At 34.7% G+C, this 27,396-nt stretch overlaps 2 protein-coding genes across 3 annotated transcripts; both read left to right on the top strand.

Annotated features, from left to right (window-relative positions):
• Positions 1–11,662: 11,662 nt before the first annotated feature.
• On the top strand, positions 11,663–15,680 carry LOC107767836 (uncharacterized). The gene is made up of 5 exons (XM_016586932.2): positions 11,663–12,143; positions 13,613–14,279; positions 14,370–14,607; positions 15,017–15,079; positions 15,441–15,680. The coding sequence occupies exons 1-5, from the start codon at positions 11,858–11,860 to the stop codon at positions 15,513–15,515; spliced, it is 1,329 nt and encodes a 442-aa protein (XP_016442418.1). The 5' UTR covers positions 11,663–11,857; the 3' UTR covers positions 15,516–15,680.
• Positions 15,681–19,847: 4,167 nt separating this feature from the next.
• LOC107767839 (uncharacterized) lies at positions 19,848–21,885 on the top strand. 2 transcript variants are annotated; one of them, XR_012698398.1, is made up of 5 exons: positions 19,848–19,929; positions 20,848–20,945; positions 21,291–21,374; positions 21,465–21,551; positions 21,700–21,885. XR_012698398.1 is itself a non-coding variant. In XM_016586936.2 (5 exons), the coding sequence occupies exons 2-5, from the start codon at positions 20,937–20,939 to the stop codon at positions 21,851–21,853; spliced, it is 408 nt and encodes a 135-aa protein (XP_016442422.1). In that variant the 5' UTR covers positions 19,848–19,929; positions 20,848–20,936; the 3' UTR covers positions 21,854–21,885. The 2 variants fall into 2 exon arrangements, 1 of the variants encoding a protein (XP_016442422.1); XM_016586936.2 differs by having other exon boundaries at positions 21,465–21,625.
• Positions 21,886–27,396: the final 5,511 nt, after the last annotated feature.

The raw sequence follows: 27,396 nt of genomic DNA, 5'->3' as shown, positions 1-27,396 counted from the left end.
ACATTCTTAGTTTATTCCCTTTTTTAGGGACTACCACTACGTTGGCTAATCAATCCGTGTATTTAATTTCTCAAGTGGACCCTATTTTTAGGAGTTTAGATACCTCGTCCTTGATGAAAGCATATTTGACCTCGGACTGGGGCCTCCTCTTCTGCTTAATCGGATTAATTTTTGGGTCCATGTTTAGTTTGTGAGTGGCTACTTCTGGTGGGATCCTTGTCATATCAAGATGGGACCAAGCAAAACAATCTATGTTAACTATAAGAAATTGAATAAATTTGTTCCTAAGCTCGAGAGTTAGTCCCATGCTCAGGTATACCTTTCGATCGGGCATATGCTCGATTAATACAACCTGTTCCAGCTCTTCGACCGTCGATTTGGTCGTATCGGAGTCATCAGAGATTATAAAGGATCGTGGAACCTCGTAATCATCGTCTTCGTAGGTCTTTTTCTTATCTGATTGGATCATTACCGGAATCGGTAATTGCTATTTGGCCTCTGGGTCGGCGCCATAATTCTGTTCCTTCGGTGTTGTGAGCGTTGATATCGGAACCACTTCTTCGATGGCAAACATTTCTTTTGCGGCAGGTTGTTCCCCGTAGATTGTCTTGATCCCCCCTGAGACTGGGAATTTTAATACTTGGTGAAGAGTAGAGGGTACTGTCCTTATGTCGAGGATCCATGGCCTTCCGAGAAGGGCATTGTACCTTATGTCCCCATCGATTACATAAAACTTGGCCTCCCGTACGATTCCAACGGTATTAACCGGTAATGTTATCTCTCCTTTGGTGGTTTCACATGCCATGTTGAACCCATTTAGGACTCGGACTGCTGGCAATCCTGTCTTGTAGGCCGAGTTGTTCTATGACTTTCGATCGAATAATGTTGGTTGAGCTACCTGGATCAATTAACACACGTTTGATTCTAGTTTTATTTACGAGTACAGATATTACTAGTGCATTATTTTGAGGTTATATGATCCCTTTCGCGTCCTCGCCGCTGAAGGATAAGGCTCCTTCAGGTATGTATTCTCGAGTTCTTTTCTCCCTGGTGACGGAGATTCTGGTGCGTTTCAACATTGGCCCTTGTGGGATGTCTACTCCACCGATAATCATATTTATGACGTGTTGAGGTTCGGTATTTTCTTGTCTTGTATGTTTTTTAGAATCCCTGTTTCTAAAGTGGTTCTTGGCTCGGTCGCTCAAAAATTCTCGAAGGTGCTCATTGCTGAATAAACGGGGTACTTCTTCTCTCAGATGTCGATAATCTTTCGTTCTATGACCGTGAGTGCCATGATATTTGCACATATGGTTAGGGTCCTTTTGAGCTGGATCAGATCGTAAAGATCGAGGCCATTTGGTATCACTGATGCGCCCGATAGCAGATACGATGGCGGTATCATCGATATTAAAGTTGTATTCCAATAGCCTCGGTGCTTCATTAGGCCCGATAGCTATTTTTGGTCATGAGTCCCCGGTTGCTTCGACCTTGATCATTTCTCCTGTCGTTTCTTATGGGGTTCCGCCCTGACCTACTGCTCTTTCGATCTCCATTATAGGGACGATATCGATCCCCGTTTGATCCTGGTTCACGATTGATGTCCCTCTTGGCTCTATCGAGAGTCCTGTCGGGATATATAGCTTCGAAGGTGCCCCGAGTTGATCATCTTCGACTCTGATTTTCGATTGATACCGATTGTGTACATCGATCTAAGTAACGGCATGGTATTTTATCAGGCTTTGCTTTAATTGCTGCGAAGCCATCGAGCTTCGAATATTGAGTCCCTGAGTGAAAGCCTGAATAGCCCAATCATCAGTGGCCGGTGTCAGATCCATTCGTTCCATTTGAAAACGGAAGACGAACTCCCTAAGCATCTCGTTCTCCTTCTATTTGACTTTGAAAAGGTCTGATTTCCTGGTTTCGATCTTGATGGCACCAGAATGTGCTTTTATGAAAGAGTTTGCAAGCATAGCAAATGAATCAATATAATTTGGAGGTAAGTTGTGATACTATATCATGGCACCCTTCGACAGGGTCTCCCCAAATATTTTCAGCAAAATAGACTCGATTTCGTCGTCTTCTAAATTATTCCCTTTAATGGCGCATGTATAAGAGGTTACATGCTCGTTTGGATCGGTCGTTCCGTTGTACTTAGATATTTCGGGCATACTAAATTTCTTGGGGATCAGTTTTGGGGCCGCGCTTGGAGGAAAAGATTTTTGCACGAACTTCTTGGAATCCAGTCCCTTCAATATCGGGGGTGCTCCTAGGATTTGATCTACCCTGGAATTATATGTTTCAACCTTTTTATCATTTGCTTCGATCTTCTTTTCCCCTGACTCTATCCGCTTTGTTAGCTCCTCGAGCATTTTTTTAATTTCGGGGTTAGTCCCCGACTCTTGTTCATTCGACCTTACCACAGTTGGTTCTGTTCTGCGGGTGACTTCTTGAGGCGGATCGGGTTCAACCCTGCTCGGTGCCTGGGTTTGGCTCTGCAATTGAGCTATCTCCACACGTTGAGCTTGTAGCATTTCGAAGATCATGCGTAGGCTAATCCCGTCTTCTTCAATATTTTGTGTGTTTCAAGCCGCAGATCGGGCTCCACCATGGACGCTATTTTCAGGGTCGGTACGCAAGTTCGCGTTGATGGCCATATGTGAATTTACATCAATTGGATCCAAAGTCTAAATTCCAACGACATCAGCGGGTGGCCCCGTATTAGCGGGGGCCATGTTGTTATTCTCACCTTGATGACCGACCTCGTTGTCTATATGTAGAGGTGCTAATAGAGAGTTTATCATTTTTGACCTGAAATCAAATATACTTCAAAGAGCAAGTGTAAAGTAGTGTGTGTTATGAAGATTTGTATCAAATAACCACTATTATCCTTAGACCCACGGTGGGCGCCAAACTGTTTACCCCCAAAATCGGATAACAATTGAATTTATACGCGGTTCTAAGGATACGTGATCTAATTTGATACAAAGCTAGAAATCAGATTTAATATAAAAGAATAAATAGAAAAATAAATACAAACCATGCATATCGAACTACTTAAGCCTCGTAGGATTAACTTCTTGCGAATTTAGATGTGATCTTATTTAAACCAAAATGATAAGAACAAAGTTGGAAAAATAGTCTATTGTTCTTTGAAGTATGTTACAATGTCTCCCTATGAATTATCAAGTCTCCCTTATATATTGGGGAAGATATTCCTTTTAATACATTATTTTATCAAAAACATAAGTCCTTGATTTTGTAGACGGTTGGCCCCTTTTTTGATTTAATCCTGTGATTTCTGCCATAATGATTGGTTAATGGCGAGAATCACGGATCCTTGTCGGATGAGTTGGCGAAGCTTTTCTCCGAGGCCATTAGAAGCAGGATCGGTTATGCCTTCAGTAAAATTGAGGGCAAATTTGATAGTCTTGTCGAACTTCGATCCTCGATATTTCGGCCTTCTGTTATTTGGCTTAGAAAATTTCCCTCGATCTTGTTCTGTCTCATTCTCGTTCGGTCCCGGGGTCACGAGCTCAACGATGTATCTTCGCACCTTTGTTCGATATAACTCAAGATCGAGCTTTAACATGTCGTTTTTCAGTCTCGATTGGTCACACAACAGGCGAACCCGGTTTTGACCGTATACAGTTATACAAATTCAAAAATTAAATGAATCAAGGACAGAAGGGAAATTGAATTAATGATCAAGCTCTAAAGATTGGGATTTTTGGAAAGTGTACCATTGAAAAAGGAGTTATGCAAATGATACTGCTAAAAGATACACAAAGAAAAGCGCAAAAAGAAGAAAGTAAAATTAAAAAAAAATGACTTAAAGAAGAAAATCAAGAAGTGAAGCTGCTCAACTAATGAGAACTTTAAAAACAACATATAATAATTAATTCAGCATGATCCAACGTACAATAATGCATATATAAGAGATGAGGGCCTTGCTAAATGAAAGAGATTCATAAATTGCAGATAGAAAGAATGTGAATAAGTAGAAAAAACTGTCATTTGTTGGGTCAAATTTGAAAGTAGAAAATTTTACTGTAGAATAGATAGAGAAAATTGTATTTCGTCAAATGTGAAAGAAGAGAAAATTTAACTGTGTCTTTTGTGAGAGATGTTCCATTTATAACATCAACAATATTTGAGTAAAATGGTGGCTCAACAAAATTAGTAGCCTAAAGGCAAATTTAAATAAGAGCCTTTCCTTTTTTTTAAGGTATTTTTTATTTATAGCATAGTACTTTTACAAGATATAAAGCTTTCAAATTGACAACTAATATCTGATAGTAATATTAAATTTATATTATTAAGGGTTAATGCAAGTTAATAAGATGTAAGCCATGTGTTTGCAATATGTTATTTTGGATCTTATTGTAAAAAATATTATTTACTAATATGAAGATTTAAGTATGTAATTCAAAATTCTAATATATTTGTACGGTTAAAAAGTATCAGTATTTTTATCTTTCTTAATAAAGATTTGTATTTTTTTCTACAAATTTTAATATTATCTAAGCCAAAATAACATCAAAAATCTATTAGAATAATTTGGGGCCCCGAAAGTTTTGGGGCATAAAATAAAGGCTTTACTTTACTAGACTCCCTTCTGACCGACCCTGGTTGAGTGTATGTTTACTGTTTGGAATTTAGTTGAATGTATATCTTTCATCCTTCAAAGCTAATGTAGTGAGATATTTCAAAATGTGCTTTATTCAGCTAAGCATCTCCTTTTAGTATCATGTTTGATTGTTAGCAATATCTTCTTATACGTCTTTTTCGGAAAAGAAAATCTGATAAAGTCAACCACAAATTGGTTTTGCAGACTACTAACAGAAATACTCCATATAGAAGCAAAATTTTGTATTCCATGTGTTAACTGGGAGGTTATCTGACTCTTGCGGGCTAAGTAGGAGAAAATGCAGTACAATTTCTGTATGGATGATAATTTGTTTGGATAAAGGCAGCTCAGTGATATTTCTTGAAAAACAGAAGTCAGTGGCTGCTTCTTCAAGACAGTAGTAAAGTCTAAAACAAATAAAAGTCACAAGCTGCTTAGTTAGTCTAAAACAAAAACAAAATATTGCATTGCCGGTTTCTTTTTCTTTATAAGACAATAGATTAGTGTTTGATCCAAACTGTATTGTAATTTTCTTTTGTTAATACTTCATAATATAATTTTTTTTATTTAATACTTTTGTTATGTGCTTTCGAGTCACACTTGTAAGGAGTTATGATTAGTCTTGACTCCTTTCAAGTTCCTACTTTTGTTATCTCTTGCCAACATAACTTTTTCACTTGAACTTCTAAAAGACCTAGCTCATTCACTATCTATAGGGTCAACAGTGTCACAATAAATTTGAAGATCCCAGGCCTACTCATCTCGTACGAACAATGCACCTGAAACAGTAAGAAGAGCGCCCAAGAATGGACTGAGCAACCGACACAACTCCCCTCACAATATAATCCATGATCATATAAATAATAAATCAATTTTGTATCAAAACATAATTTTAAAAAAATATGACTAATCCATAAACATAAAGTTTATACTTTAACCCAAGAATACTATACTTACACCGACATTCCGGTAGTAAATAGCGAGCAAGTACCCTTCCCACTTGCCCGGTGCAGCCTTGTCGTAATGTCATACTACATGGGATTTAGTCGTAGTATATACAACAGGGGAGTGTGTTAGAAGTGACTTGTAAGGTTTAGAATTGTTAAAGATCTTCCTTAATATAGATGCCTGTCATCGTTATACAATTTCAAAAATTAAATGAAAACCAGAGGTTTCATTACGAATATGATAGTATATTCTAACATCAAGGACAAAAGGAAAATTGAATTAATAATCAAGCCCTGAAGATTGGTATTTTGGAAAGTGTACCATTAAAAAACGAGTTATGCAAATGATACTGCTAAAAGATAGCAAGAACAAGTTGACACAAAGAAAAGCGCAAAAAGAAGAAAGAACAAAAAGCATGACTTAAAGAAGAAAATCAAGAAGTGAAGCTGCTCAACTAATGAGAAATTTAAAAATAACATAATAATAATTAATTTTTCATTAGAATAACTTAATTCAGCATGATCCGACGTACAATAATGCAAATAATAATCGCTCCTAAAGTTGAGATTCTATGAATCGTTGCTTCAAGTTGGCATCAATTTGGGCGTCTTATTTGAGGTGCATGGCTCCGCCCCTGAAACGATGACTAGTACCACTTGAATCGAACATCATTTTATTCTACTCCCTGCCACAATTATGAAACTTAGAGATCAAAGTAACATGTGCTTTCCAACATGATCCATCTCTAACGAAGCATAAGCTGGAGATGCAAAAGATCAGAGTTCTTGCTTTACCTTTGCATCCTTCCGGTATGGCCATTAGGTCCTTGTGATGCTCTATACGTTGTATATATTCATACATTTATGCAAAACCTACAATCTAAATAAAGAAAAAAGGTAAAATAAATAAATTCAATGGCATTCTAGAAAAAGAAAAGATTGGCAGCTTGATGTAAAGGAATACAATGGCATTCTAGCCCTGAACTCTCCTCCTTGTCAACATGACCAACTTTGGCCATCTTTTCAGAAATATTCCATACAAAGAAAATATCCCTAGTTAACCCTTTTGAGACTATACTTTTATTTGACACCCACATTACAAGCTTATTCCCTTTTGTTCTTAATTGATATTGTTTTGATCATTTTACCTCTTAAGGCATTTAACTTGTAAAATGAGCACTAAAAGAAGTAAGGAGGGAACTTGGGTGGATTTTGAGTGGAACCAATGAAAGAAAGAAAGGTACACATATGTTGTAAGAGATACACCGCTAGCGAAAATTATAAAGAAGAGAAAAATTACAAAGAAAAAATAGTTTTAAAAAAAAGAGAAGAAAAAGAAAGAAAAAATTATGTAGATAAACAAATTGACATCTTGTCTTTGTTAGTAAGTGTGAATCAAAGTAGTGCTTAAAGAAAAAAAGAACGTCTTTGGGGTGATATTGTTTGTGAAGTTGAAGTTAGATTAAAGAAATATGCGCTTAAAGTTGATTATGTGATGTTTTAAAAGTACTTCGGAGGGTTAGTCATTATTTCTAAATATATCCTACCCGTCTCTTAGCCCACATTATAACCATAAAGAAGTCCTAATTGATTTTAGACTGAGTAAGCCTACATAAGTAGACGTTTACATAAAGGGCAAGTCTATGTTACCAATTGCATGCATGTTACTTCTTTGTGAGAGTGAGATATTTCTGTGATATATGTGAGTTCTTAAACTATTGCTTAGGATTTCTTCTTCGGGTGACAGTGATTTTATATGGCGTTTATGAACATATTTTAAGGTAGTTTATGATGTTTTACAGTGGTGAACTGCTGTGGTGCTTTATTTTTTACTATTGCTTAGGGTTTCTTCTTTTTCTTTTTCTTAATTACAGAATGGATTCATTAGATTTATTATTGTTTTTGACAAATTGATGATTGAGTTTTGTTCTTGATGATTTTTGGAGGTTATATTTCAAATTTAAGCTCATTTGGAGTAGATTTAGGTGTTAAATCGTATATTGAATTGTTAAAATTCAAAAAACAAATTTATGTTTCTAGGCAATTTGCACTTCAGCCTGATTTAGCCTTAAGTGCATGAAAACGTAAGTTGTACTTCAGACCTATTTGGCTTTAAGTGCACATGAAGTGCAATTTTTTCACTTCAGACTTATTGGCCTTAAGTGCATGAAACCATTGGTTGCACTTCGGACATATTTGGTCTTAAGTACATTTGAAGTGTAATTTTATCACTTCAGACTTATTTGGCCTTAAGTGCATGAAACCATTGGTTGTACTTTAGACATATTTGGCCTTATGTGCATCTGAAATGCAATTTTTTCACTTCAGACCTCTCTAACCTTAAGTGTACGAAAATATTTATTGCACTTCAGACTTATTTGGCCTTAAGTGCATTGCACTTCAAACTATTTTTTTTTTAACTTCAGACCCGATAAGTCTGAAGTTGATCGTAAAGTAGATAGGCTTGCAATTTTTTTTGCAAAGTAGATATAGCTTCAATTGTTACCCCAAAACCGGGTATAGATGCAAAAGCCTCATGCGGGCCTCCCCACATCTTTTTATAGGGGACCCTTTGCAAATACCCACCCACCAACTATTTACCCGCCCTACCCATAAAGTTTTTCCCCTACCATTTTATTTAATGCACAATCCTTCCAACCAAAATAAAGTACGAAGCTACTAAAACCAAGCCAATTCATGCTAAACCCAAGCCAAGCCAATTCAATCCAAACCAATCCAAGCTATGTTAAGCCAAATGGGTAAGAAAAGTAGGGTGGGTAGGCATTGGCGGAGCCATATTGAAGCAATGGGTGTCAAGCGGCACCCCTTCGCCGAAAAATTATACTATTTTGCGAGATAATTTTTTTTATTTTATGTATATTTACTATACGTTAACTCCCTTCGACTTTTCGATATATCTAATTATTTATATTTTGACACCCGTGGATGAAAATTTTGAATCCGCCACTATGGGTAGGTAGGTTGGGTAGTTAGTTGTAACTAGCTTTCAAATTGGTAGAGAAGGGTAATCAGTTTAAGCTCAATGTATATTTTGCATAAATTGCTCCTTTTTATAAAAAAAAATATAAATAAGAAATATTTAAGAAAAAATTCAGAAACCTAGCAGCAATAATTTTATATATGTGGCAACTAAATAAATATACTCCATCACTCAATTCCATTGAAATATGAACGTTATTTATTAATTCTTAAAAATAAGCAAAAACAAAAAAAGGAAAGAGAATAACTTATCTAAAATTAAATTTTCTTCCAAATTTCACTAAAATAGGCATACCACTTAACGACACATATAAACTACCGAACTTTCATGAATTACTACAATATTAGACTAATTGCTACTTTTCTTGAACTGAAATATACATTAACTCAATGTGTTCTCTTAAATAATATCAGGGGCGGCTTAACAACGTAGGTGCCCTAAAGTCAATGATGAAAGGTCTTAAAAAAATTAATATTTTTATTTGAAAAATATTTCTCAAAATTTTTATATGCATAGTTTTTAGTAACTTATTGGCATAATTGACCCATTTAATCTCTTTACTATTAACATTATTCATTAATTATGCCTATGCATTTGGAAAAAATTTAAGATTTTTTTAATCTAACGAGTATATCTTGATTTAAGGGGTCTCTTTCGTATAATGGCGGTATATTCCAGGATATTCTATAGAGTGGGATATACCTTCTATATGGAATAGTTAATCCCATAATTTTAGTGTAAAATTTATCAGCAGATTAGCTAATACCTATAACCAAATATTGGATAAATACAATCTCAAATTTTATCCTGGGATTATTGTCTTTATCTCTCGTACCAAACAAGAGTACTATCTTCTACTTGTGATATGTAACAACCCGACCGGTCGTTTTACTTTCTACAACCTCGTTCCCCTATTTGAGACTTCATGTATGTGCTTTTCTATTTTATGACTTGTGGGGACAGTTGGTTTGGTTCAGGAAAGGTTCGGGTTAAATTCGAAATACTTAGTTCCGTGGTAGTAGCCTAAGGTGGTCAAGTTTGACCAAAGTCAACAATTTGAGTAAACGACCTTGGAATCAGGATTTGGAGGTTCCAATAAGTTTGTATGGTACTTTTGAACTTTGGTGTATGTTCTGGTCGAGTCTCAGGCGGTCCGAGAAGGATTCGACACTTATTGTCGGAAGATGGCATTTTGAAGGTTTTAGAATTAGCTAAGTTTAATTTGGAGTGGACCTGGGTGATATCGGAGTGGTATCCGAGCCAACTTGACCGCTCCTCAACTATTCCATCAGGTACCTCCTATCTCCAACCACCAGCAGTAATACCAAGTAATTCTACCAGCCAAAGCTTAAACATACGAGAATAAATCACTTAATATTTGTCTATGCAGACCATCACATATATTATAACTAACAACCAAATGGAATATACTACAAAGTAAATGCATATTACTCCATAATGGACTGACCCTAGGTAAATTTCTCCGATGAGTGAAAACGAATGATAGAAAATCGTTCAGATAAAATAGTTTTTACTATGATAAAGATGGACATTTTTAAATGTATCATACTAAGATGTGGAGCATCCACCAAGAAGCTGTACAAACTCCACAATGAAGGAACCTTAGGAAAGGGATACTGCTCACCGCTGTAATATCAATAGAATTTTCCAATAAAAATAATTTCCGCATCTTCAACCTGCAAAATCCAAGAATTATTACATAAGAAAATCTCTCATCAATTAAAATTTCAATACAAGAAACAATAAGAAAAATGACGGGAAGACTATTTAAACTCAAAGGCGAATCCATAACCATTACAAAGTACATATATTTTTTACAAATAATAGCACATATCCAACTGCCAAAAAAATAAGATTAAAAGGGAATATCATTAATTTAAATTGAAAAACATGCATGGATGAGAAAATAGAGGAAAATTCAAGAAAGATTATATTAGATGATGAAATCATGTAATTTTATAACTTAAGGTACCAATTTAAAGACAAATCCTTCCAATAAGCAAATATATCAACTACATGTAAGAGGTAAATGAGCAACATAAATAATTGTTAAAGTTGTTTCAGGCATATCATCAAACACATGGCTACAACTCTATGTATGTTCACGCTAAAACTCTCAATAGAGGCATTTGAACAATTGTTCACAATATGTATGTGCAAAAATCGTATAGAGAACATGAAGAAAGACCACAAAAAGTCACTAAAGAAATCCATTCAAATGAGTTCCGTCTGTGACCCGATTAAATGTTTGGATTTGAATCACTTCACTCGCAAGTCACAAAATAATTTAGTGGCAATTTTGGTAACTCAGAGGCCTTACATGCTGGATTAAGCTCTATCATTTCCCATGATTTATTGTTAATGAGGATAGATATGGATAGCACAACGATATTTAATTCAATCCCAAATAGTAAGAATAATGTTTTAGCAGAAAACTTTAGGAATAGTTTGATACTTGTAAATATGAGACGTCCATAATTAGATTGGAACATAATGGAATTGCAAGCTCATATATATAAAATAAAAAATAAAAAAACTAAAATTGGAGAGTAAAATACGTTGTTAAATAAGCTATTCGTTGTGATTTATCTTGTAATAATCCACATTATCTATTTAAAAAATCAAGATTGAGATTATTTTTAACTAGTTGAACATATTGTTGAAGCACATCATCTTTAAGATTTTAATTCTTTTATAGTTTCTCTCGTGGTTCACATATATATTGTCCGCATTTTCTTACATACTATACAAATAAAGTGAAAAATTAATTAATTACTAAAAGTTAGCATCTTTAAGATAATGAACTCATTTCTCATCCATATAAAGTTAGCATCAAGTAGTATAAGGAGAGTTGTACTAATATATTTACTTATGTCATTCCCGATCTAAACTTTTTAAAGAATTATTTACCTTTTTTTTTTTCACTCCGGCACTCAAACTTCGTAAAATAAATAAAAATTACATAATAGAAACTTTACTCTAAAATAGTATTTTCTTAAATTAGAATTATTAAAAATCAAAAACAGTACAAATGCTTGCTCATAAATGATAAAACTGGAGAAAACAACATAGGCGGGCCGTGGGCATAATCCTCCGGCAAGCCGAGGCCCGAAAGCGCGAAAAGTCTATTTCAGGTCTCAAAATTTGGCGCAAAAACCAAAGAAATTTCCCCAAAATTTCAGTATAATTTCATTTGCAAATCCCTCCAATTCATATTTCAAATATACAACTCCTCAAAAATTTCCCTGAATTCACCTTTCAATGGCAGATTTCGAACCTCCATCTTTCTCTCTAGGGCTTGATTTCGACATTGATTCAGAGCCCCAGTCCACTGTACTACCGACAATCCAAGAAGCTGATGATATTGAAACCCCCACAATTGCTGCGGACACGGAAGATTCAGATCCACCTAGATCTCTCAAACGCCTCCGGCGTGGGCTCATTTCCAAATCCGAACCGGCGGCCCAAAAAATAAAGCTAGGAGATGCTTGGTGTAGTGTGGACGAGGATATTGAAGAGTTTTCTTCTCAGGATGATGAGCCCAAGGGTAAAAGACTCCACCTTTCTTTTAGGGTTTTGTCTTTAGCTACCTTTTTACATTTTGGTGTTTTATTTCCTTACTTTTACTTCTACTTCTGTTGCAACTCCGTCTATTTGAGGCACACAAAATATAGAGGTTGATTTTGGGGTAGTCTATTAGTAGCGAATAGGCTCTTTTTTCATTTATTAACTGGGACTTGTAAATATGTTAAAGCTTGAATATCATATTTCTAGTTTCTGTATCACCAGAACAAAGTTGAATGATGAAGCTTAATTTTGTACTTGAAAAGTTATGAAGTAGCTTAGGAGGCGAAGGTGGATCCAAGATTTTAAGTTTAAGAGTTCTGAATTCAGGTTCCGGATAGATTATTTATACATATTTAGTGGATTCCTAATAAAAATACAGGGTATGTGCCAAAGCTACTGGGTTATGGGAGAACCCCAACTTCTACATTAGATTCGCCCCTGTTGGGCAGTTGAGTGAAATGGATGAATGTAAGACCCTTGTATTTCAATAATGTGCTATTGTGAAAACAAGATTCTGAGTTTAAGCTTGCTTTAGAAATCAAAACTTGCACTAGAAGTTTTGTTAAGATCCTTTTACAATCCAAATATATGTATGTGCTAAAAAAAGTGAGATAAACCAAAATCACTTGGATGGAAGTTATTTCAAACATAATAAATGCGGGATTGGAACAGTACATAATGAAAATAATCCTATATACTACCAAATTAGTTGGGATTAGATATTAATTGTTGTTTAAGGCTTTAAGCCTTGGTGGACATAATTATTCGGTACTTGTATTGGTGGGAGGGAGCAGGTACTTGGTGGAATTAGTCGAGTTATGTGCAAGTTGGTCCAGACACCATTGTTATAAAAAAGGTAACTGTTGTTACACATATAATACGTTTGGTGTTAGGAGTTTCTTTGGTGAGTTAGAGACTGCATATCATTGAGGGATAAGTGTGCAATTTGTCTATGTTGGGATTTAAACTCTGGCCCCATGGTTTTCATTCCCTTGGGTGCAGGGAGAACTTATAATTTGTTTTAAAAGACAAATTATTTTTGTACTGGAATGAAATCAGTCCTAGTATAATTAAATGGACATCAAAGATTCATATACCTGAGCTTAACTAGTTTGCAATTGAGTTTTTTGCACAAGGAAAATGTGTGGTCATTTGGCCTTACTATGTACTAGAATCAAAATTTGTGTGTATTGGTGGACATTCTGTTGAGCCGTATGATCTTAAGTAATATGATCTGAAAGATGCACCATCCTCGTTATCTTCTTACTAGGAGTATTGGTTGTTTATGATAATACTCTGTGTATTTCAGTAAAACTATGTAGTAGCAAGATCTCCAGGTCTAGTCTGACAATACTGTCCGACTGCAGATAAATGTTTCTGTAATTTGTTATAAATCTGTATGAAAATTTATTAATAACCCTCATGCATTTTTAATATTGTTCGCATCAGATCATCCAAAGCAGTACAGTTCTGTGTGTAGCAGTTCCAAAATCTCGTTACAGGGGCGAAGGGTATTATCCTCGCAATCTGCAAGCAGATGCACAGGAAGGAAGAATGATGTTTCAAATGTTTCTTCCATTTCCCGAAGTATGGAAACTAGCACTAGCAATTTCGTCTTCCCAGAGCTAACTGTTAGTCCATTGAGAAGGTTCCAGTTGATTGACTCTGATTCTGATGAGCCTTCTAAAAGTGAAGTCATGGAAAAAGAATCAGAACATGTAAATTCTCCTTTGAGCGGTAATCCACACAATACTGGTGCAGATTCAAGTTGCCAGAGAAATTCAGGATTTTCTGTTGGAAAGTTAAAAACTAGAGATCTGTGGGAAGACTTCTGTTCAGATAAGACCTTTAATATTTCAACACCTGCTCTTGATGAGGTTTGTGAAGAATATTTCAAATCAGTAAAACATGGAAAAAACAAGCAGACTATTAACAGTGGTTTAACTGAAAGTAGCGTGCGACCTCAGGGGCCCCTTCTCCCTGCTCACTGTTACTTTTTCCATAAAGATCCAAGAATCCAGGAGCTAGTTCGTGATCGTTTGCCTAACTTTTTTCCTTTGGGTGCTGAGAACATTCCTGGACAAAAGCAAGATGATGCATCAGTTATAGATTACATGTAACTCATTTGCTTCTTGCTTCTGTGCTAGTTTTTTTTGTCATGAATTATATGACCTGTTCCAAAAATCTATGTGCATGTTGTCTTCAGGGGCCAATTTTGTCATGAAGGATCAAAAAAGACTTCTAAGAATGGCGCTGTTGCGACAAACTCTAGAAAGAGCAGAAAGAATGTGAAACAACCAAATTCTGTGGAGGAATCACAAGGATCCGAGAGATGGGTCAACCCTAAAAGATCTGCTGTGATTCCAAAAGATGCTGGCAGAAGAAGGGTCCAGGCAGTTGGCAAATCAGCGGGTCATTGGTACACAACTGGAGATGGAAAGAAAGTAAGTTGATATTTTATTCAAGTTTTTGGAGCAGGTCATAGATGTACTTGTTGAATTCTTTTTTGTTTAAACAGTCATTGACGATCTTAGCAAATTCAAGAAGCTGTACTATAGATGCTGGTTGCTGCTGAAATTTGGGTAGAGTTTGTACTTGTTTAGCATGCTTAATGTCTAACCATGGTTGGGATATGAATGTCAGTGGGTAAATCACTAAATTTTATTCCATTCTCCTGCAACTTGGAGTACTCGTTAGACATTTGTGTGTTTGTGTAGTTTCATGGAATCTCCTCGTTCTTCTAGAATTGATTTGTGACATTCATGAAATCTCTTTGGTGTAATTTTAGAGTTGATTCATGACATCCTATCTTCTGTACATTAATCAAAGAGTTGATCTACTGCTCTTTATCAGGTTTATGTCGCCAAAAATGGGCAGGAGTTTTCTGGTCAAAGCGCATATAGATGTTACAGAAAGGTATATGTTTCTCTATTTTCTTCATTGCTACAGTTAGTAATGGATGTGAACTCTGAACTCTTTGTTCTCTTTTTATGTCAATGTCTTTTTGGCTTGATATGTTGTGATAAATAAAGTTTGATAATTTGAATATCTTTCTGTATGTTTGTGTTTGCTTACCATATGATTTACCTGTGACCAAATTAGCCCGGTCATCTTTAATCGCATAGAACTACTCTTTCGGTCTGGGAATTGGCTTGCCTACACAATGATTTCAGACTTGATATTAGTTGAAAATAGATGGTTATGGTCAACATTTTGTGGATCCTATATATACACAATCATCTGATGAAGGCATATCCTGTATTTTCCCCTTTTGCAGGAGACTGGAGCTGGTTTTAAAAAGTCAACAAAGAAGACAACCGGTAAAAGGAAAGCAGCTTCAAAGAAGAAATAGAGCCCCTGTAAGAAAAGAATATACACCCCGTGTATTTGCCATGTTCATGTCAATATGTTCTGGAAAAAGAAATTTCGATCAACCAATGTATTGTATACGAATTTGTTTTCTATGATGACAGATAATACAAAATAACTCAGTTCTTGATATTTGACAACTTATTAACTCAACCCAATGCATGATATTTCTACCTTCATTTTTTTCTTCTTTTTCTAATTATGATCCAATAAACTGTAATTGCTTAGGCTATTCGCACTGAAAATGATCATTCTACTAGCAAAATTAATAGCACTCTTTGACATGAAATTTAAAACATAAATACTGTGTAAAAATCATCTCATTATTTTGATGCGTGGAACCATTCATCTCCTCTAAAGTGCTGCTAACGCCATCTTTTGCTATGAAGAATATTTACTCGCAGTCAGTGACTGCACCAATCTACATTCATATACCTTTGAAAACAATTAATGGATGTGTTCATATAGATTAGTTAAGACTTAATACATAAAAATCCTCATAAAATTGGCTAAATTTGCAAATCGCAAAATTAAAGTATGTGCGGTTTTCTATTAGTCTCATGATATATACTTTTTAGCGTTTATTACAAATATAGAACAAAATTTAGTGGGAGGTGTTGTTCACGCGCCAGATATGTGACCAAAGTATCTGCTATGCTCATGCTAATATGTTGTGGCAAAAGAAATTTAGATTAACCAAAGTATTGTCTATATAGTACCAAATTTCTTCTATGATTACAGCAAATACAAAAAGATTCAGTTCTTGATATCTTATAAATTTAAATATGATAATCTGAGGCACAATCTAGCCACGTATAGCGGAATCTCAGTGCACCAGAGTGCCCCTTAATAGGCACACCATATTTGATTATGCAATGTTCTGCCAAAGGTCTCTGGAGTTGTTAAAGACTATACGCATCTAATCCTATCATCCTTCATTCAGTCTCTTAGATAGAATTGGTCTAAAAAAGATAGATAAAAATCAAAGCACAAATAAGAACAAAAATATTGTAAACTAGAAAAGAAAAACAAGTTTAAGAAAGAGTAGAGATATACTTTTCTATAATTCACTTTTTAATTTTGTTTTCTTCATATTTATTTATGTATAACTATAAAATAAAGTAGTTAAATTACATAAAGGATAAAGTTCAAGATTAAAAATTTAAGAGATTTTTACATTCTTATACACAATTTAAAACTTTATTACCCTCCCTACTCAAGTTTCAATTTAATTACTTCCTATATACAAATTTACCAATTATATACACTTTAGGAATTAAATGAGTATCTTGCGCTCTCTCTCCCTCCTGCGCTCTCTCTCTCTCTCTCTCTCTCTCTCTCTCTCTCTCTCTCTCTCTCTCTCTCTCTCTCTCTCTACGTCTCTCTCTATCTCTCAATCCCTAATTCCAATAATGTAGAGCAAAGGAAAAGAGAGCAGCAATTCCACCATTGACAGTCATTAAAAAGCTTTGAAGCTTTGAATTCGAATTTAGGTTTTCAAAAATCATTATTTGTTTGGATTGAGTGTTGTTGCAAACAATTAAAAATATTGTTTGGAGTTTATATCTCAATTTTGAGGGTGTTTTGGTGAAGATTAGACTTGATTTTGACTAAATTTCAGATTGAAACCGAAGAAGAAGAAGAAGAAAAAGAAGAAGAAGAAGACATGACATACATTATACTTACGAAATTGTAGTAAAGTTATAGAAAAATTGTATTATGTTGTTTATATATATATATTTTTTATTTAAATATTATATGAAAGTTGAACAATATTGTATAAAAATTGTATTTCAGTTGTATGATATTGCAGTTGTATATAACTGGGGTAGAAATAATGTATATAAGTTGTATAATATATAATTAGCTGTATAAAATTTATTTTTACTATGTATAAATCAGACACAAAATATCCAAAATACATTGTATAAAGTTTGTATAAAAATTGTAGTTAAGTGGTATGATATTGTAGTTGTAGATAAGTTGTATAATATATAATTATTATGTATGCAATTTGTTTTTTGTATAAATCAGATACAAAATATACAAAAGACATATTTGTATAAAATTTGTATTTAAATTTGTTGGGTGTGAGATGAAAGGTTTATTGTTATTTTCATATCTCTTCTCTATATCATTAAGCAGCTCTCATGCCAAAGTCTGGTTGATTATGGATATGTATATTTTGCCATAAAGTAGTAAGCGTGGTGATTTCTATATTTTGCCATAAAGTAGTAGAAGATGAGATATGGGGAGAAAGAGAGGATGACGGTACTCGAGATCTGAGGGATTAGATTCTCTAAATCCCTAAATATAAGTTCAATCTGGAGAGCTGCTTTTCTTCATCAAAAGATAGGTTTCAGAATTAACACTGTGATTTCTGCAGAAAACCGACAGCACTTTTGGGGAGGGGGGGAGGGGGGGGGAGTTTGACCGAACCACTGGTTATATACATCTCAGTAAGCTCGACCAGGTTCAACCAACTTTGCTGAACTTTTTCCTGAATGTTAAGGATGATTTGTACTTACTGCAAATCGATACTAAAAAGCTTGGGAATGGGTTGGTTTACGAAGCTATCAATGACTCATGTTCAGAAGAGTTTACGAAGCTTGTTTGTTGTAAGAGGGGAGAGAGGAGAGAAAAAAAGGAAAATGGTGTAACTAAATTCCTTGATTGAAGGCACAAATAATGGATTGAAAACTTTTTAAGATGGATTGTATACATTTTGTAAGAAAAATGTGTTTAGGTCGGGTAAATACCAAAACATGAACATTTTTCGTAATAAGGTTTCAAATAGTGTATAGGAATGAAAAAATCCCAAAATTTAAAGTCAAAAGTTATATTCACGGTTTATAATATATTTAAAGATTAGCCGATTCGCTCAAACTTCAGGACGTCGTATCCTAAAGTTCGAATATTGTGTCCAAAAATTAGAAATTTATGTCCTGAATTTTAAATTAGCAGTTCAGAAATTCAGGACACTTAAATCTGAATTTTAAATTATCAATTCAGAAATTCAGGACATTTCTTCTTGAATTTCAAATTAACAACTCAAAAATTTAGGACACTAAGTCCTCAATTCCAAATTAGCAGCTCAAAAATTTAGGATACTTATTTATGAAGTTTGGACGACTTGTCAAATCTTTAAATACATTATAAATTATGGATATATTTTAAATAGTAGACTTAAAAGTGGCTACCAGTGGAAACAACCCAATAACACAACAAACCAGCCCACTAAAGCCCAACTAACAACCCTTAAAACCCGCGAAAAGAAATGACCGGCTCCCCGAAATCTTTTATTTAAGGGAAAAGGGCCAAATGTACCCCCTATTTTCATATATTGTCTATATTTAACCTCCGTTATACTATCGGGCCAAATTTACCCCCTACCGTTATACTATCGGACCAAATTTACCCATATAATCAACAAACTTTTAAAAGTACCCCTTGATCTGTTAAGTAATCCAAAATCTCCCAAATTTTTTTTATTTAAATTACTTGTTGTTCTTCTTGATCCACTATTTTTGAAATAATTGGCATTTACCTGCTTTCTGAATTAGAGAAAAAAAATAAGAGAAAAAAATATTAAATAATATAACCGAATAAATAAAGTATAGTAAATTGAAAAATATAAAATAGGTAGCTTTTCTAAATTCTAAAACTATTTACAACATCCCAATTTTAATGAGTTCGTTGCACCAAATGTATGGAGACTTTGCAAGTATTAGTGATTGAAGTTGAAGTTTCTCGGAGACTTTACATTGTCTAATTGCTTTAATTAAATGCCTACACATTGTGCACTCTTAAGTTAGTCGATCGAACTCTATACTAACCAGACAATGATAAAATATATTTGAATATACATGTAGATACATGATGATCAGCTGCATATAATACACAATAAATAGATCCACTAAATTCTACGGTGTGTATATGATTGAAAAATAAATAAAATTTTAAATCAATTTTATTTATTACAAGAAGAGAAATGGGTGCATTGGTAATTAAAAAAAATGAATAATTTGTATAGTCTAGTAACTTAAACATTCACATCAATAGTAATTTTTGAAAATAATGGAGCAAGAAAAACAAGTGATTTAAATAAAAAAAAAATTGGGAGATTTTGAATTACTTAACAGATCAAGGATTATTTTTAAAAGTTTGCTAATTGTAGGGATAAATTTGGCCCGATAGTATAATGGTAGGGTTAAATTTGGCCTGATAGTATAACGGAGGTTAAATGTTGACAATATATGAAATTAGAAGGGTATATTTATTTAAACTTTCTTTCTAAAGTCCAAAACACAAAGTTCAAAAGTTTGTCGTTGAGATTATAAAACAGAGCATAACAAAGCCTAGGGCTTTTCCCTTCTCACAATCAATCAAAATGACAAGTAAGTCTTTCTTAGTTCATGTGATGTTATCTTATTGTGATCAGAATCTATTCAGTATTTTAACTTTATAAGTTTAGAATCTTTTGAACCCATAGTTCATTCGATTTTTTTTGTTTTTCTAACATATTATTTGTATTTATCTAGTGAATTCTTAACACATATAGATAGTGTGTGAGCCGAATCTACTGGATCGGTTCAACTTACTCCGTTAAACTATAAATCGCCCCCCGCATTGTGATTATAATATGTTCTTACGGCCTATGACTTTTAGGTAATCGCTGCAGAATTCTGCAACAATATACTATCAGATTGTAAAATAGTATTCCCTCCGTTACAATTTATGTGAACCTGTTTGATTTGGCACGAAGTTTAAGAAAAAATGAATATTTTTGGAATTTGTGGTGCTAAACAAGCCACAGTATTTTTGTGGTTATAAAAGTTTCTCACTGAGGTAGTTGTAAGTTTAAGCTAAATTATTACCAAATTTAGAAAGGGGTCGTTCATTTTGGAACAGACCAAAAAGGAAATAGGTTCACGTAAATTGGAACATAAGAACTGATTTAGGGCTAAAGGGCGAAATTCCCCTGCATCTAACTCTGATTCCTTATTCAAAATGATTAAGATTATTGGACTGTACTTATCTATTAGATTGATCAGTTACTTCTTTTTGACAAACTTGTGGAAATTAGAGAAGATCAGCCTCACTTATACCTTGACTAAAATTTACAAAAAAAAAAAAGGAAAAATATCACAGATATGGTGTAGGTAAAACACTTTTTTTCCTTGTTAAGCATTAAAAAGGGAAAAAAAAATGTTTTACTTGCACTTTTCATTCATGAGTTTTTGTTCTTATATATTTCAATTAATCAGCTTCAAGAATTTTTACCTGCACTCATCTTGTTATCATTATGATGCCAGTACTCAATCGTGTTGCCCTTCCATTGAAGACTGTATCAAAACCTATAGCTTCTGGGTTGAACCCCAAGTTTCATTGATCCATCACAGGAATGGCTCAGGTAAATAAATTATTTCATATTTAGGTTGAACACTGAAAAGTATGGGAGGTCTACGGTTCGAATCCTGCTTGCATACCTCCTCGGTCGAGCCCGTCGTACGGGACATGCCTAGTGCGGTTTACCTCTTGTGTGGTTTGCGAGCTATTACACAGGAGCGAGGTTTACCCTATGCGCACCCAAAGGGTAGCAGCTGCGGGTTCCCTTGTTAACAAAAAAAACAATGTTCCCTAGCTCTGAATTCTGATTGTAATGTTTCTTAATACATCTTCAAATCAGCAATTCTACTCTCAGTTTAGATATACAAACTACTAACACTTGAACTTCCTTTTTTGGGGTGGAATTCAGAGAAACGAAGGCGAAAAGAATATGGTCAAAGGTGGTCGTCTTGAGGAGGAGGGACATTCAGGGCTAGCCAAGTGCATTCTTATAGTATATTCCTTTACATCAATCTGGCAATGCTATTTTCTTTTCTAGAACGCCATTGCAATTTACTTATGACTACCATTTTTCTTTGTTTAGATGATAGGTCTTGCAATATTCAATCAACATAAAACAAGTCAGGCACATCATCAGAGAAAGATGGCATTTTTGGAAGGATACAAGGCGGTAAAGCAAGATTTCTATATTTCATTAGGAAGTGTGATAAATACTTGGACACCCACTTATTATTGTTTGTTAAGGTAGATAATGTTAACGATATTATGTTTGAAAGCACATGTTATTTTTGATCTCTTAAATCTCATTATTGTGGCAGGCATTGCAACAATAGAGTGCTCGACGAAAGCAACTCCCAGGGTTGTTTACTGATGGGAGCGTCTCTAAATAATGACGCGCAATTCCTTAAATCTCTTAACATTAGGAGTTTGGTTAACATTGATACTATTGTACGTTGGATGCATATATTTTAATGTTTCATTGATTGAGCGCTTCACTTCTCGCTTTTTACTTCATGTCCTATCATTGTATATTTTTTTTCGTCTTTACCTTCAGTATCATTTGCTTCAACTTGTTTTTTATGGTACATGGACTAAGCATTAGATACCAAACGCAATGAGAGCAAGTATTTTACATCAATTTAGCTACTGCTCAGATCCAATTTTTAGAGCGGGATTGTTGAAACACTCAAACTTATCTTTAGCAGTTAATCGAAATTGGAGGATCAAAATTTTGACTGAAAAGGGCTAAAAATACCCCTATCATTTGGTAAATGGTTTACTTTTGTTCTCCGTCCACTTTTTGGTCCAAAATTGCATATAACATATCTTTCGGTCTATAAACATTCCCGCAACGAATGGAATATTGTGTGGTCTCTTTTTTAATGTGATGGCATCATTTCATTGGGACACGTGGAACCTCAGTCGGAATTGAATTCTACCCGCCCCAAATATTGTTGAAGTTTTTGTTATTTAAGATGAAATAGTCTTAAAATGAGGGTGAACGAGAAATGGAGGGAAAAATAAAATTTTTGAGTAAAATTTTAAGTTTCCCCCTCTTGACAATGAGACATTGTCCCATATTGGAAGCTCTTGACAATGAGACATTGTCCCATATTGGAAGAGGAAAAGATTTTTGGTGAGTATATATATAATTGCTCTTCTTGTAGCTCTTAAAGAGTTAAGAAAAAAGCAAGCCTCGCGCCGTCGTCGTCGTCGTTCGCTCGGCTTCGGCTTCGGCTTCGGCTTTGGTCAAATGATCGATTGATTGATTAATTTCCAATCTGTGGCCAAGTGCTTGTTGTATTGACCACCAACTGTAATAGCAGCCGCCTAATGCTCTTCCCACCATGGCCAAGTGCTTGCTCCACAAACAAGCTAGTGCATGCTCCACCATGGAGTGTGGAGGGTCGTTCATCTTTAAAGCTGATTGCTATAAATATGTGCAGCAGCTGTTGAAGAAAGACACCAAACTGAAAACGCTCAACTTTGGCTATACATTGCACTCCTTCCTCTCAGCATTTCCATACGATTTTCTGAGTTTCTACTCCTTTGTTCTGCATTGTTTTAACTTCAAACAAAGCAACTGTAAGTGTGATTTGCTACCGAACTTTGTGTTCGCTGAAACACTGGGGTTTGAAGTACCGCTACACCAGTGTGTGATTCGTTCTATCCTGGGAGGAAATAATCCATAACCTTGGGTACTAGGAGGGGATTAAATTCCTTAAGGAAACACTGTGAATTCAGTGGGCTCGAATTATTTACTGTTTCATTACGATAACTTATATTTCCGAGAATTATTATTTACAAATATAGCAATATTGGCGGGACTAACAAATACAACCATATGCATTATTGTGTGGTATTCCTTCACATCAATCTGGCATCGCTTATATTTCTAGAATGCCATAGCAATATATTTATGGCCATTTTTCTTTTTTTTTTAGCCGATAGCTCTTGGTCTTGGATTAGCAAAAGAAAATGAAAAGCGTCGGGCACAGCACGAGAGAAATTAAAGATAGCCTTTTCGCAAGGATACTTGCTGGTAAAGTGGAGCATTATGATTCTTTTTCTTTTTCAAAAAACGAATTGTTGGTAAATATACATTGGGCAAAACGTGTGCTTTGTGGTCGACCGTATAAGAAACGACACAATGATAATGGAACAGTAACATCTGGAACTGACATTTCAATATAATCATTAAGGTTGGTGGTTTAGTTATCACTTATCATATTGTTAGAAAGTTTCATGTCTTGTAAAGAACTATGGTAAATGGTTTCATTTCCTTGAACATACTGTATCAAATCAGCTGTGTAGCCCTTCAACCAGATGCATATATTGCTATAAGACACTTTAGCTTAGCCAAAGCATCCAAAAAGGATACATCTAAATGAATTATTTCGTATTTAGGCAAAGGAAAGTTTAGAACTGTCCTCTAGCTCTGATTATAAATTTTTTAATACATCTTTGAATTACCAATTATATTCTCAATTCAGATATGCAAACTACCAACACTTGATTTTTTTTTTTTTTATAAATATTATTTTTGTGTTGATGAATTCAGAGAAAGCAAGCTGAAAAGATGTCTAAAGTTGGTCGTGTTAACAAGGAGGAGAGTTCGGGGCTAGCCCTTTTTACAGTATTCCTTCGCATCAATCTGCCAATGCTATTTTTCCCCCCGAGAAAGTCATTGCAATTTATGTAGTACTACCATTTTTCTTTCTTTAGATGATGGGTTTTGCATTATACTATCAAGATAGAAAACGTCGAGGCTTCACGAGGGAAAGATTGCCTCTTTGCGAGGATGCACGAAGTCTAATCTCTTGTGTATCTTAGCTTATGCTTCACTAAAAATTGGATACCAGTTGTTATTATCTGTTAAGGTAGATTATGTTGGAAAGCAATGTTATTTTGATATCTTTCTCATTATCATGGCAGGCATTGCAAGAATATGGGTTTCGATTGAAGTGAGACTCTCATTTCAGGGGCGGAGCCATGCGCCTCAACAGAGGCGGAGCCAGAATTTCAAACTTATGAGTTTGAGATTTTAATCACTTTAAGTTATTGGGTTCTAAATTAATAATTTATATATAGTCAATGAATTTTTTAAGACAAATAGAAAGTTCGAATCAAAGCTACTGGGTTCGGCCGAACCCGCTCTCGACACTCTAGCTCCGCCCCTTCACCTCAACTAATACGCGCAAACTGATCCCAACTTGAAGTATCCGATTCTTAGAATCTCAAACTTTCGAAGTATGTTCGATGTTAAATTAAGTATATTTAATTGAAAAGTAATTGTTATAGTAATAAATTATTTACATGTTAACAGCTTTAGATATTTCATTAATTGAGCTCTTCAGTTCTTTTTTGCTTCAAAGTTTTATCGGCATCGTGTTTTTTCCCCTCTTATTTTCGGGTTAAAAATGCTGGAATTTCTGTGTTGACTTGTTCTTGCTATGTGTTACTACTTACTAATACCATTTGAGGAACTCGCTTTTAATTGGTTCACGGACTAATTATAACTGAGTGATTTGGGTCAATTGGTTTTTTCCTCGTTACAAACTTGTATTTAGTTTTATGATCTCATCTCTTTTTTTTATACATGAGAGATTTGTTTTTACACATAAGAGATCTTTCTTTTACACGTAAAAGATCTAAAAAAGATATTTTCTTAAATTCAACATTGTAAAAAGCCTTGTAGACCTAAAACCTCGATTTTTTATTTGGCCAAACTCCAGGGAAGCTAAATGCACTTTTTATTCTAAAACGATTTTTTTTTTCTTAGGTTTAGCATGTTTGGCCAAAAACTAAAAGTGATTTTATGCAGCAGTAGAAGCACTTTTTCTACGGGTGGGGAGAAGCTACAAATTTCACCGACTTGCTCTTAAATTAAAAGCAGCAAGAGCAAGTAAGTAGGCTTTTCTCCGTAAGAACAATCTTGACTTTCTTTATACTTTATAATATAAGGCCCTTTAAACGATCTTAAATGGCCTGAAATGTAATGACCTATGAGAGAAGGATTTTTAGAAAAGAAAGCGTATCAATCCGGCAAACAAAGCAAAACAACGGCTTTCTTTTTTCAAGGAGCAAATGGAAAAAAATATTTTTTTCAGGAAAAAAATATTCTTACAAAAAGTTGCATTAACCAAATTGTCTCTCATTAGTTTGAGCCGTATGGTTAACTAATTGAGGAACACTACCTTTTGTAGCATGTTTTATAATTTTTAGAAGGTGTGGTATACTTTGTCAAGTATGATTCCAACTTTATTATGGGTTTCTAGGGTGTTAGCTCAGAAGGTCAGCACCCCACACCCTTGCAATCTCAGAGTTGTGAGTTCGAGTCATAAATGAGTAATAACTCCAACAAAGGGAGCGGGGAGGAGGTAAAAGAAAAAAAAGAAGAAGAAAAAAAGAACACATTGGGACTTGGAAAACAATATCCTACATATGGTACATATTGAAAGACTCCTTGTGATCGATGAGAATTAACATATCGGGACTTTGGAGTAAGTCATAAACAAAAATTTTTTGAGAAATGGAACCAAATTAATATACTTATAGTTAACGGTAGTCATAAGCCCGTAATTCGATGAGATCAACGTTGAGTAGTCTTTTAGTTTACGACAATAATGCAACTGTAATAGACTTTGGCAGAAAGGCATTCCAGCTTAGCGTTGTAAAACTAGATTTAATTTCCCTCTCATTGCCAAGCCAAAAAAAAATTATAATAAACAAATAAATAAAGAACGAGAACTTCATTATCTCAATTCTCTGTTGAAGTTTTGTTTTTAAGATGAAATAGTCTTAAAATGAGGGTGAATGAGAAATGGAGGAAAAATGAAATTTTTGAGTAAAATTTTAAGTTTTCCCCTCTTGACAATGAGACATTGTCCCATATTGGAAGAGGAAAAAAATTTTGGTGGGTATATATATAATTGCTCTTCTTGTAGCTCTTAAAGAGTTAAGAAGAAAGCAAGCCTTGCGTCGTTGTCGTCGCTCGGCTACGGCTACGGATTTGATTGATTGATTAATTTTTTGAACGTAAGATTATCCGCATTTGTAACGGATATTTTCCAATCCGTGTATTGACCACAAGGCAGCCGCCTAATGCTCTTCCCACCATGAATGTGCTTGCTCCACTATGGAGGGTGGACGATTGTTCTTCTTCAACACTGGCTGCTATATATATGTGCAGCAGCTGTTGAAGAAAGACACACAAGACACAAGACTGAAAACGCTCAACAGATTTGGCTATACATTGCACTCCTTCCTCTTAGCATTTCCATACGATTTTCTGAGTTTCTACTCCTTCGTTCTGCATTATTTTTAACTTCAAACAAAGCAACTGTAAGTGTGATTTGCTACCGAACTTTGTGTTCGCTGAAACACTGGGGTTTGAAGTACCGCTACACCAGTGTGTGATTCGTTCTATCCTGGGAGGAAATAATCCATTACCTTGGGTACTAGGAGGGGATTAAATTCCTTAAGAAAACACTGTGAATTCAGTGGGCTCGAATTATTTACTGTTTCATTACGATAACTTATATTTTGCAGAATTATTATTTACATATACAGCAATATTGGCGGGACTAACATTCTCAGCATTGCAAAAGGCATATTCCTTTTGTAGGATCTAATATATAATGGATAAAGAAGTGGACAGTACTTAGATCCAAGTCTTTAGTTTCTTTCCCCACATGATCACGACTGGCTCAGAATTTGACCAAATTCGCAATTTGTGATTTCTACCTATATATTTCATGTAGTTCAGAAAAAAGTCGAGAAATTATAACTGTGCACCAGTGTTTTTAAACTTGGATCTTAATTCCTAACTTATTATGGTGCAATTCAAATTGTGACATTTTCTTGTTGTAAATGTAGTGTTCAGACTAATTTGTATGCATGTGACCAATTGATCAGGATGTTACATTACTCTAGCGTAAATATTAACTAATTTTGTCCACTTATACTTTGATACACAAGAAAAAAAATCATCTACTGATTGACCCTTTTTTTTT

The sequence above is a fragment of the Nicotiana tabacum genome, chromosome 2 (genome assembly GCF_000715075.1).
Source record: "Nicotiana tabacum cultivar K326 chromosome 2, ASM71507v2, whole genome shotgun sequence".
In the NCBI taxonomy this organism is placed as follows: Eukaryota; Viridiplantae; Streptophyta; class Magnoliopsida; order Solanales; family Solanaceae; genus Nicotiana; species Nicotiana tabacum.
Note: the sequence above shows the minus strand (reverse complement) of the source record. Positions and strands in the feature narration are given on the sequence as shown.

What these genes read in the sequence shown, in the direction of transcription:
- LOC107767836 (XM_016586932.2), top strand. Translation starts at nt 11,858, where the DNA reads ATGGCAGATTTCGAACCTCCATCTTTCTCTCTAGGGCTTGATTTCGAC. An exon ending in GCATCAGTTATAGATTACAT is followed by an intron (nt 14,280 to 14,369) that starts GTAACTCATTTG and finishes TGTTGTCTTCAG; the next exon opens with GGGCCAATTTTGTCATGAAG. An exon ending in CAACTGGAGATGGAAAGAAA is followed by an intron (nt 14,608 to 15,016) that starts GTAAGTTGATAT and finishes GCTCTTTATCAG; the next exon opens with GTTTATGTCGCCAAAAATGG.
- LOC107767839 (XM_016586936.2), top strand. An exon ending in TAGCCAAGTGCATTCTTATA is followed by an intron (nt 21,375 to 21,464) that starts GTATATTCCTTT and finishes TTCTTTGTTTAG; the next exon opens with ATGATAGGTCTTGCAATATT. An exon ending in ACTTATTATTGTTTGTTAAG is followed by an intron (nt 21,626 to 21,699) that starts GTAGATAATGTT and finishes TTATTGTGGCAG; the next exon opens with GCATTGCAACAATAGAGTGC.